Genomic DNA, 12,064 nt, shown 5'->3' on the forward strand with positions numbered 1-12,064 from the left:
ATACATCCTCAGTTCTCTTATCACAGCCATTAAACTCTAACTGGTTTTAAAGTCACCATTGGCCTCATGGGGAAATGCCGGAGCTGTTTCCATCCTCTCCGTCAACTAAGTTAGGAAGGACACCTGTATCTTTGTAGTGACTGGGTGTATTGATACACCGTCCAAAGTGTAATTAATAACATCACCATGCTCAAAGGGATATTCAATGTCAGCTTTTTTTCATCTACCAATAGGTGCCCTTCTTTGCGAGGCATTGGAAAACCTACCTGGTCTTTGTTGTTGAATCTGTGCTTGAAATTCACTGCTCAACTGAGGGACCGTACAGATATTTGTGAGGTACAGAAATGGGGTAGTCATGCAAATTATTATTTAGGCTTGCCATGACAAAGGGGTTGAATACTTATTGACTCAAGACATTTTAGCTTTATTTTTATTATTTTGTAAAAATGTCTAAAAACATCATTCCACTGACATGTAGACATGTACAATTTCACTGTAGATCAGTGACAATCTAAAGTTAATCCATTTTAAATTCAGGTTGTAATACAACAAAATGTGGAAAAAGTCAAGGGGTGTGAATACTTTCTGAAGTAACTGTAATTGTCCTCAGCATTACGAATGACAGACACAAACTAGTCTGTAGCTGCAGCACTTCCAGTCCATATTTAGCCACAGACCTGTCTGATTGTCTAGCCACCACTCAGTGACAAATAACAGCCCATGAAAATAAGAACCAATGATCATATAGAAAAAAACAGGAAATCTTAAGCGCTATCTGGCGTAAGATAAGGATATGGTGATATATAGTAGCCGCAAAACATCAAAGATATCTGCCGGAGTCGTAAGGCTGCCAACTCCGAACCACATATTGCCTTGGCGATGCGGATTCGGGTCTTGAGTTCGGTCTCAGCCACTTTTTGTTTGTGGCCCTCATTCTTGTATCTCCTGCTCTACCTTCCCGCTGTCCTGTCATTAAAAAAAAATAAAACACAATTGTTGTCAGCTGTACATTCCCACTTTCCCCCTACTCTCTCTCTCTACAGTGTCTCCTCCAAGTCCTCTCCTATGCTGGTGTTATTCACCACAGGTAAGGACTCTCGGAGGGAGATGTCGTCCACCTGCTTGGCTCTCTCATCTGGCTCCTCTGGGATGGATGGGGGCAGGCTATCCACCTCAGAGTTGCTGAACACGTAGCCGGGCAAGGTGGTGTGGGTGCTGACGCTGTGCCTGGCTTGGCTGCTGCGGTACACGTGGCTGGAGAATAGGGAGGCGGTGCCCGAGATCACGGCCAGCGGTTGCGGCTGACTGGTAGAGGTCTGGTTGAGACCGTACCGGTAGTTGGCACATGCCGCCGGTCCCTTCCCGTCGAACACCAGGTTCCAGCGGGTCCAGGTCTTCTTGATCTCTGCCTGGACCTGAAGAGAACAAGAGGATTGTGTGGGTCAGGTTATAGTATAGTATCGGTCGTGGTATTGTGTGGGTCATGGTATGTATGGTAGCCTATAGTATGGGTTGTGGTATTGTGTGGGTCATGGTATGTATGGTAGCCTATAGTACGGGTCATGGTATGTATGGTAGCCTATAGTACGGGTCATGGTATGTATGGTAGCCTATAGTATGGGTCGTGGTATTGTGTGGGTCATGGTATGTATGGTAGCCTATAGTACGGGTCATGGTATGTATGGTAGCCTATAGTACGGGTCATGGAAGAAACTTAATTGGAGAGTTCGGACAACTTTTAGAACAGACGCAATGTTATTGCCTTTATCCTGAAACCTTTACTGATGTAACAATACAAGAATGCCTCCGATCATTCTCAATGAAATTACTTGCTGCAAGGAAGAAAATTCAAATGTTGTTTTTACTGACTGGCATTCACAATGAAATTTGTTGACAACACAAAACAATAGAGACTTGAATACATATTATTGCCAATGCCAAAGTTTCTATTGTTTTGTGGTGCCAACAAATTTTATATTCGCTTTCACTGGACTTTTTCAGAGGTTTTAAAAGCTATCAGAAATAAAACAGCCCAAACCTATCACTTAGCAACGAACATGGACGAGAGTAGGGGTGCTCTCAGAACATTAAGATCGAAATGAACAAACTCCCTAAATATTGTATATGGCTTCAGAGAGGACTAATAAATTAGGAAATTATAGACCTGGTTGTTCACCAGTTTGGGGGAAAATAGTACTTTATTTTACAGTAGCTAGTGTTTTTACAATGGTATTGACCAGCAAGTTATGAGGTAGTAACAAAGGGTATTTTCTGGCAGCCTATTTTCTTACAGACAGTACTTCAAACCCTAAAGGTGGGGATCACTGATGGGTGCAATGTGTGCGCACAGCGTGCACTTGTGTACAGTATGAGTGTTCTATTGTTCTAATAAATGACATCACTAAGTTCCATTAGTTCTAATAACATATCTCTCGCTCTCTCATCATGGTCAGTTCCTAGAACTTCCTACTATACTTATAAATGGGCAAGAGACTTAGGTTCAATTCGAGAGTCCAGCATGATAGATTCTCGTACGCGGAGAAGACCTTAAAGTGGAGAAGACCTTAAACCTGCTGGCCGGGTCTGGTCAATAGTACTCACCTCTGCATTGCAGTAGCAGTAGATAATGGACACAAAGAATCCCTGTGAAAAGGTGAAAGCGAGTTAGGTTAGAGGCATGTGTTGAAAGGTTCAATTCCGTCTGACAGTATAAATGTGACCTTCTCTACGAATGAGAGGTGTCCATGACCTTTGGAGAATAATATTGACATGATGCGCTCAGGAAAGAGAGCTCTTAGAGAAAAACAAATATATGATAGATGGGGTTTGTTTTTGCTGTATCTACTTTATATTTTTATTATACACAATTCCTTTAAAAAAAAAAAATACCATGTTTCCCTGGATCTTTACAAATCAGACCTCAAAAGTAGTGTAATGAACAGATTGACACACATCCTAATTTATTCATAGCTAGATTGTCATGAGATGTGGTTTGATCTTGACATTAGACTACATTAGAGGTCTGAAAACATCTGAGATAATTGAAAGTCTAATGTCCCTTTTAGCTATAATGCTTACATTTTCACATTTAAAATCATATCAATATTGCTTTCTAGTGCTGAGCGATTAACCAAAATGTATGTTATTTTGAGTTTTTTACACAACTAATTGACCGACGTAATTTCAATTATTTCAATTCTATTTAGTTTTTTTCCGTGAGCTCAATTCGCATTTTCTCACTGTAGTTTCTCGAATAGAGATACATCAGATCAAGCCCATACAGTTGAAGTCAGAAGTTTATACACCTTAGCCAAATACATTTAAACTCAGTTTTTCACAATTCCTGACACTTAATCCAAGTAACAATTCCCCGTTTTAGGTCAGCTAGGATCACTACTTTATTTTAAGAATGTGAAATGTCAGAATAATAGTAGAGAGAATGATTAATTTCAGCTTTTATTTCTTTCATCACATTCCCAGTGGGTCAGAAGTTTACATACACTCAATTAGTATTTGGTAGCATTGCCTTTAAATTGTTTAACTTGGGTCAAACGTGTCGGGTAGCCTTCCACAAGCTTCCCACAATAAGTTGGGGGAATTTTGTCCCATTCCTCCTGACAGAGCTGGTGTAACTGAGTCAGGTTTGTAGGCCTCCTTGCTCGCACACGCTTTTTCAGTTCTGCCCACAAATCTTCTATAGGATTGAGATCAGAGCTTTGTGATGGCCACTCCAATACCTTGACTTTGTTGTCCTCAAGCCATTTTGCCACAACTTTGGAAGTATGCTTGGGGTCATTGTCCATTTGGAAGACCCATTTGCGACCAAGCTTGAACTTCCTGACTGATGTCTTGAGATGTTGCTTCAATGTATCCACATCATTTTCCTACCTCATGATGCCATCTATTTTGTGAAGTGCACCAGTCCCTCCTGCAGCAAAGTACCCCCACAACATGATGCTGCCACCCCCGTGTCTCACGGTTGGGAAGGCGTTCTACGGCTTGCAAGCCTCCCCCTTTTTCCTCCAAACATAAAGATGGTCATTATGGCCAAACAGTTCTATTTTTGTTTCATCAGACCAGAGGACATTTCCCCAAAAAGAACAATCTTTGTCCCCATGTGCAGTTGCAAACCGTAGTCTGGCTTTTTTTATGGCAGTTTTGGAGCAGTGGCTTCTTCCTTGCTGAGCGCCCTTTCAGGTTATGTCGATATAGGACTCGTTTTACTGTGGATATAGATACTTTTGTACCTGTTTCCTCCAGCATCTTCACAAGGTCCTTTGCTGTTGTTCTGGGATTGATTTGCACTTCACACCAAAGTACATTAATCTCTAGGAGACAGAACGCATCTCCTTCCTCAGCGGTATGACGACATTTGTCCCATGGTGTTTATACTTGCGTACTATTGTTTGTACAGATGAATGTGGCACCTTCAGGCGTTTGGAATTGCTCCCAAGGATGAACCAGACTTGTGGAGGTCTACAATTATTTTTCTGAGGTCTTGGCTGATTTCTTTGGATTTTCCCATGATGTCAAGCAAAGAGGCACTAACTTTGAAGGTACCTTGAAATACATCCACAGGTACACCTCCAATTGACTCAAATGATGTCAATTAGCCTATCAGAAGCTTCTAAAGCCATGACATCATTTTATGGAATTTTCCAAGATATTTTAAGGCACAGTCAACTTAGTGTATGTAAACTTCTGACCCACTGGAATTGTGATAGTGAATTATAAGTGAAATAATCTGTCTGTAAACAATTGTTGGAAAATGACTTGCGTCATGCACAAAGTAGATGTCCTAACCGACTTGCCAAAACTATAGTTTTGTTAACAAGAAATTTGTGGAGTGGTTGAAAAACAAGTTTTAATGACTCCAACCTAAGTGTTTGTAAACTTCCGACTTCAACTGTAGTAGTAGTGTACAACAGGCCAATATTCGACATTGTTTAGCGCAGAAAACGTGCGATTAAACTGCAATTACCATAATCCAATGCACGCCTACTTGTCCGGAGACAAGAGAGAAGAACGCATGATCAAGAGGGGTGGAGCAGTTGCATCGCGAGGTATCTCTACCTGAAAATACATGATGAGTGATTGATAGTTTGTATTCAGCATTCATAAAAGTATGCTGTATTTACTTTGAAGAACTACTAAAATAGAGTATTTTGTCAGACAGCAGCACTATAGAGATGAGATGACTTGGAATGAAACAACAAAGTATTCAAATAAAACAACTGTAATATACCCAACAACAAATATATTTAATTAAAGTAAAGTAATGTGAATAAATGATGGTTAATAAGTGATAAGTAATGGGCAGTCTCTACCATTATGGGGCTTTTATTCATATTCTGTGTTAATGCATAGTGCATTTCATGTAAAAAATACATGTAAAAAAATATAATAATTGTTGAAAAAATGCGATTTTTTATTTTTATATTTGAACCAAAAATGAGCCGACCTCAAAAAGCACTAATCGCTCAGCACTATTGCTTTCTACAGTTCAAAAGCTATTAGCAATGTGCAATATAAGACGGATCAGTTACATGCAATACAAAACAGGAACCCCAACTGGGGTGAAAGCGAGCACCTGGAAAGAGTTGAAAAAGAGCTCACAGTACATTCGGACCTCCCATCCGACCCCTTTGATCGAGTGTGGCATGCCCACAAACACTATGTAGTGGACCCCGAAAACTAGCACCAGCACTAGAGTGGACTTAGCCAGTTTCCTGTGAAAGGGACAGTAGAAAACTGTATAATCCTCTATTGAAGGAATCCTTTGAGCAGCATCATACAACAGTCAATGTACATACAGTGCCTTGCGAAAGTATTCGGCTCCCTTGAACTTTGCGACCTTTTGCCACATTTCAGGCTTCAAACATAAAGATATAAAACTGTATTTTTTGTGAAGAATCTACAACAAGTGGGACACAATCATGAAGTGGAACGACATTTATTGGATATTTCAAACTTTTTTAACAAATCAAAAACTGAAAAATTGGGCGTGCAAAATTGTTCAGCCCCTTTACTTTCAGTGCAGCAAACTCTCTCCAGAAGTTCAGTGAGGATCTCTGAATGATCCAATGTTGACCTAAATGACTAATGATGATAAATACAATCCACCTGTGTGTAATCAAGTCTCCGTATAAATGCACCTGCACTGTGATAGTCTCAGAGGTCCGTTAAAAGCGCAGAGAGCATCATGAAGAACAAGGAACACACCAGGCAGGTCCGAGATACTGTTGTGAAGAAGTTTAAAGCTGGATTTGGATACAAAAATATTTCCTAAGCTTTAAACATCCCAAGGAGCACTGTGCAAGCGATAATATTGAAATGGAAGGAGTATCAGACCACTGCAAATCTACCAAGACCTGGCCATCCCTCTAAACTTTCAGCTCATACAAGGAGAAGATTGATCAGAGATGCAGCCAAGAGGCCCATGATCACTCTGGATGAACTGCAGAGATCTACAGCTGAGGTGGGAGACTCTGTCCATAGGACAACAATCAGTCGTATATTGCACAAATCTGGCCTTTATGGAAGAGTGGCAAGAAGAAAGCCATTTCTTAAAGATATCCATAAAAAGTGTGGTTTAAAGTTTGCCACAAGCCACCTGGGAGACACACCAAACATGTGGAAGAAGGTGCTCTGGTCAGATGAAACCAAAATTGAACTTTTTGGCAACAATGCAAAACGTTATGTTTGGCGTAAAAGCAACACAGCTCATCACCCTGAACACATCATGCCCACTGTCAAACATGGTGGTGGCAGCATCATGGTTTGGGCCTGCTTTTCTTCAGCAGGGACAGGGAAGATGGTTAAAATTGATGGGAAGATGGATGGAGCCAAATACAGGACCATTCTGGAAGAAAACCTGATGGAGTCTGCAAAAGACCTGAGACTGGGACGGAGATTTGTCTTCCAACAAGACAATGATCCAAAACATAAAGCAAAATCTACAATGGAATGGTTCAAAAATAAACATATCCAGGTGTTAGAATGGCCAAGTCAAAGTCCAGACCTGAATCCAATCGAGAATCTGCGGAAAGAACTGAAAACTGCTGTTCACAAATGCTCTCCATCCAACCTCACTGAGCTCGAGCTGTTTTGCAAGGAGGAATGGGAAAAAATGTCAGTCTCTTGATGTGCAAAACTGATAGAGACATACCCCAAGCGACTTACAGCTGTAATCGCAGCAAAAGGTGGCGCTACAATATATTAACTTAAGGGGGCTGAATAATTTTGCACGCCCAATTTTTCAGTTTTTGATTTGTTAAATAAGTTTGAAATATCCAATAAATGTCGTTCCACTTGATGATTGTGTCCCACTTGTTGTTGATTCTTCACAAAAAAATAGTTTTATATCTTTATGTTTGAAGCCTGAAATGTGGCAAAAGGTAACAAAGTTCAAGGGGGCCGAATACTTTCGCAAGGCACTGTATAACAACCCAACAATGTTATCTTAAAAACAGACCTATTGTCATACAATACATTAGGCCAGGGGTGGCTAAATCAATCTCTGGAGGGCAGAGTGTCTGCTGATATTTGTTATTTCCTTTAGATGCGTGTCCAATTAAGACCTATACAACTGGCTGAGGGGAGTTCCTACCTAATCAATAACCTTCATTGATCAATCAAGTACAAGGGAGAAGAGAGAACCCGCAGAAACTCTGACCTCCAGGAATTGAGTTTGACACCCCTGCAGTAGGCTATATGAGAAAGCACACTGTCCGTGATATGTGTCTGGAAAAGTGCATGTGAGATGTGTCTGGTAAAGTATGTGATATGTGTCTGGAAAAATGCATTTGACATGTGTTTGGAAAGTGCACGTGGTGGTGATGGAGTTTGAGAGGGACAAGATGGAGAAGACCACATGCAGCTGGCATCGAGCTAAAATAATTGAATTTCTTGGTAGCCATCTTTATCTGACAGTCCCTTGCAGTGCTTGACTTGGACTGGAATATATGCTGGTACTCATTTTGGGTCCCGGGTACTGTTTACATTTAGCTACATGTTCCGCAATAAGTTTGAGGTAATGTAAGAGGAACAGGAGCTCAAGCAGTAGAACATTTGAGGTGCCGGTACTCCGCTCCAGTCAGCTCCGGCCCAAGTCAAGCACGGCTCCCTTGTGCATTTGTGCACTTTCCACTCAACAGATTTGTGATACAAATGTCAATAGCCAAGGATGATTGCACATTACAATCTGCGACGTTAGTATCAATATCGAGCCAACGTTTGCATCTAAATCGTTTGAAGATGCTCAGTAGTTTTTTAAAAATTGAATAAATCACAGCTAGAGAAAGAGAGTTAGAGAGAGCAAAAGGAAAACAAAGTCGGCATCCGAAATGGCACCATATTCCCTATATTGTACACTACTTTTGCCCAGAGCCTTATCGGTGTTAATCCTATCTACACCTGCGAGAATGGAGCGGCTCAAGAGACAACGTGGATCTGAAGTATTGTCTGTTGTTGGGCCTGTTTACTAATGACTGACAGGAGTGTTACCCCCTCAGCCTTGGCACAGAGCTGCCAACCAACACATTACCCCAGACATAAGTGGGAATTAAACAAAGACTCAGGCAGCCCTATAGGGATGGCTTCACAGCATGTCAAAATGTGTCTTGCACTTAGATATGAGAAGAGCATGTACAAACACCGCAGCTGGGACAATGAGCTCTCAACCTCTGCAATGAACAGAGTAGTCAGGAAGTCCAGCACCATCATCAAGGACCCACTCACCCCAGCCATGCATGGACTGTTCCTTCCAAAAAACGGTTACTGACTCAATGGTCTTAACCGCTAAGATATTTGATGCCCACAACTGGGTTTAATATGCTAAAGATTAGATTAGACCAGTGGGGGCTGCTGAGGGGAGGACGGCTCATAATAATGGCTGGAATGGATTCAATGGAATGGCATCAAACACCTGGTTTCCATGTGGTTGGTTTCCTGTTTCCTGGTTTCCATGTGGTGGATACCATTCCATTGACTCATTCCAGCCATTACTATGAGCCGTCCTCCCCTCAGCAGCCTCCACTGGTTCAGACTGGTTATTGGCATAAAAAAATAAGCTTTTTGCCTGACCGCAATGCATTATGGGAGTCATGTTCAATTAATTTCAATTTCAGACACAGATTAACCTGCTCTAAATTCATAACCTGTATCCTAAGCTTGAGTAAATGACGTGAAAGCTTTGCAAACACAAACACATGGATCATGAATATAAAGGAAGAATGATTAAACTCATCAAAGGCACATTTAGAATAAGCTATTTCTATAAAACGGCAAATTTAATCAAAAGCGGTATTTACAGTTTCTAATGTTTTCCCCCACAAAATCACATAAATAAGATTGACTAAAGCAACAAGGCACTAATGAGACACCAACCCTACCTGCATTGCTTCCGAGTGTCATATCTCCCAGCATTCGTCTCTCTGATTTTTGTGGCCAGTACTCGCACAATATTCACAAACAAAATAAAGTTGAGCTGAAAAAAAACAACAAAAAAAGCACACATGGATAGAAAAACAAATTGTGTGGTGCCTGTGGCCTAGCTCCCGGCTTAGACACATATTCGTCTCCCCACCGGATACCGGGTTTCAATCCCCACTCCAACCCTTTAATCTGTTAATCCCACCTGACTGTCTCCCCCTCTGTCATGTTGGTCTCAATAAAGAAAGAAAGAAAAAAAAAAGATTCTGGGCATCGATACACAGCATATCTAATGAACTCCCTCACCGTTATCTCTCATCATGACATTTCTACCATGATATCATTGAACTTGTACCATCAAAGGTTTGGATGAGATTACATTTTAATCGAAAGAAGAGACTGTAGTCTACTTTGATTTCATTAGGAGAACCTAAGTCCCTGGTCCACCTCATGTGGCAGGATAAGAGCAATAGTATTGAAAGAGATGCAAATGTATGTATCTCTGCTGAGACTGAGTCAGTGGTGTCAGTTTGAGAGTGTTGGTGGCTGACTAAGAGCAGCGAGGGGAAGGTATACACTAGGCTTAGGTACTCAGGTAGGGGACAGGTATACTGTACACTAGGGAGTCACTAGGCCACTAGGGAGCTGGGACAGGTATACACCAGGGAGCAAGGTGTCACTCCACTCTTCCAAGGGGCAGAGAGACAGCTTCTGGCCCAGAGAAAAGCAGATGAAATCCTCTCTTCGGATTTGAGTTCTTCAAGAGTATTATACACAACAAGAGTTACAGTTGGTAAATCTATTTTGCATGACAAAAAGCCACCAGGACCACCATTTATTTTTTGTATGTCAGCAGTTTTTTGTATCAGGTTTCAACTTCTCTTATTTGTCTTGATTTAATTTCTTTACTTTGTCTCCCGAAATAAGGACTTCGCCCAGAGACTTCAGGTGTGAAGCTGTGCAGAGCAAACTAAGCTATAAGCTTGACCAAAGTTACTAAAACTTGAACATGAATCCAGCTGTATAGAGAATAAAACACTTTTAATAAAAAAATCAAGATAAGAGTCAGCAATGTAACCTTCTAGTAATGGATGCAAACTACCGGATTCTCGCCTCAATGGCTATGATTGATGAATTGGGGAGAGGCATTATCATGTTTTTTTTTACTGCAATTGAAGTCACTTACACCAATAGCTGTAAGGATGGGAACTTGATAGATCCATTTAATGTTACCCGCACTTAACTCCCAGCATCTGTTATGAGAGAGAGAAAGAGAGAGAGCGAGAGAGAGAACGAGAAAGCGAGAATAAGAAGGAGAGAAAGAGAAAGACAGAGTGCATTTGTACTGCAGGAGTTCCTTACTGCTCTCAAAACAGTATGTCGTCGTGCAACAAAAGTGTAGTCTCTCTTGCCAGTCTCAGGGCGCTCCGCACACACAATGGCTGTGAGAAGAGGCTAATAAAAGTGTAATGGTGTCATGTCAAAGGTGTGCAGCTGCAACATTAAGGCAAGTAGGCCGCTGACTGTGAATGAGAACAAGAGTACTGGCATGTAGCCTGGTGGCTAGAGCGTTGGGCCAGTAACCGAAAGGTTGCTGGATCGAATCCCTGAGCTGAAGGTAAATGAGGTAAAAATCTGTTGTTCTGCCCCTGAACAAAAACACCTTGGGAGATCCTATTTCCAAACCAGATGATTGTGGGGAGCCTAGACAGCTGATGCACAAAGTTCCTCAACAGGCACGCATGCTACGCTGGGCTCCTCCACTTAAATTGTGTTGCTGGAGGTGTCTGTGGAATATGGTAGGTGAAGGAGGAAGTTGAGCGTCACTCTCACCCACCGTGCGTCTGCCAGCGTTGCCCGGACAACAGCCCAGGCGGCGACGAAGAGAGCAGGGACACCTGAAATTAGAGAGGACAATGATTGCTTACTGCCATCTCAAGATCTTACAAGATTCAGTACACTGAAGAAATTCAATTGATACTGGCAAGAGCAGTGGGATTCTTTTTCTTCTTTTAAGATACAAAACTATTCCCACGCACCTGCAACAAGCAAACTCATATGTCTGAGTGCTTTTCCTATTTTGAATAACAGCTATAGTAACATGTGGCTGTCAACAACATGAGCGCTGTTGTGATTTGGTGACTGCATGCGCTTCTAAGACGGCAGAGCAGCTCACCCCATCCAATCAGGGTAAAGCCCCACAGGTATTTGGTGTCCGAGTAGAAGGCCATGAAAATGAGGCTGTGGAGGTACAGCCCCTCTACTAGGATCCAGTAGTAATTGGTTGCCAGGAAGTAAATGAAGAGCAACACAGTGATCTTGCATCCAACCTGGTAAAAACAACAGCTTGTTAAAAACATCCTGTAGTGCAGAGCCGTGTTCCAGTGGTAACACTTTCAGGTCCATACACATACCAGCAACCAGGGTTCAATCCCTGCATGCTCCCTTCTCACTATGTCTCCTCCTCGTCACTTATCTCCCACTCTAATCTATCTATCAATAAAGCTCAAATGAAAGGATGTGATTGTTAGCCTAGCCCCACAAGATGAACCCCACAGAATGCTTTGTGACCGCGAAACATAACATACTGATTGAATTATTAGTCGTAGCATGGATATCAGATGTGTTGGTG

General features: G+C 41.7%; 1 protein-coding gene across 5 annotated transcripts in view; it reads right to left on the reverse strand.

Moving 5' to 3' along the window:
• Nucleotides 1-414: 414 nt before the first annotated feature.
• The window catches only part of LOC110495945 (parathyroid hormone 2 receptor-like), a 33,904-nt gene continuing 22,254 nt past the window's right edge, over nucleotides 415-12,064 (reverse strand). For 3 of the 5 annotated variants that reach the window (XM_036952455.1, XM_021571490.2, XM_021571487.2), the window contains 7 exons: nucleotides 11,609-11,762; nucleotides 11,270-11,330; nucleotides 10,619-10,685; nucleotides 9,393-9,487; nucleotides 5,591-5,729; nucleotides 2,602-2,643; nucleotides 415-1,415 (listed from right to left, as the gene is read on the reverse strand). In XM_036952455.1, coding sequence (XP_036808350.1) covers nucleotides 1,038-1,415; nucleotides 2,602-2,643; nucleotides 5,591-5,729; nucleotides 9,393-9,487; nucleotides 10,619-10,685; nucleotides 11,270-11,330; nucleotides 11,609-11,762 — 936 coding nt within the window. In that variant the 3' untranslated portion in view covers nucleotides 415-1,037. The remainder of the gene's footprint in view (nucleotides 1,416-2,601; nucleotides 2,644-5,590; nucleotides 5,730-9,392; nucleotides 9,488-10,618; nucleotides 10,686-11,269; nucleotides 11,331-11,608; nucleotides 11,763-12,064) is intronic. The other 2 variants (XM_036952454.1, XM_036952456.1) reach the window with 2 other exon arrangements.

This window comes from Oncorhynchus mykiss, chromosome 18 (assembly GCF_013265735.2).
Source record: "Oncorhynchus mykiss isolate Arlee chromosome 18, USDA_OmykA_1.1, whole genome shotgun sequence".
NCBI classification, from domain to species: Eukaryota; Metazoa; Chordata; class Actinopteri; order Salmoniformes; family Salmonidae; genus Oncorhynchus; species Oncorhynchus mykiss.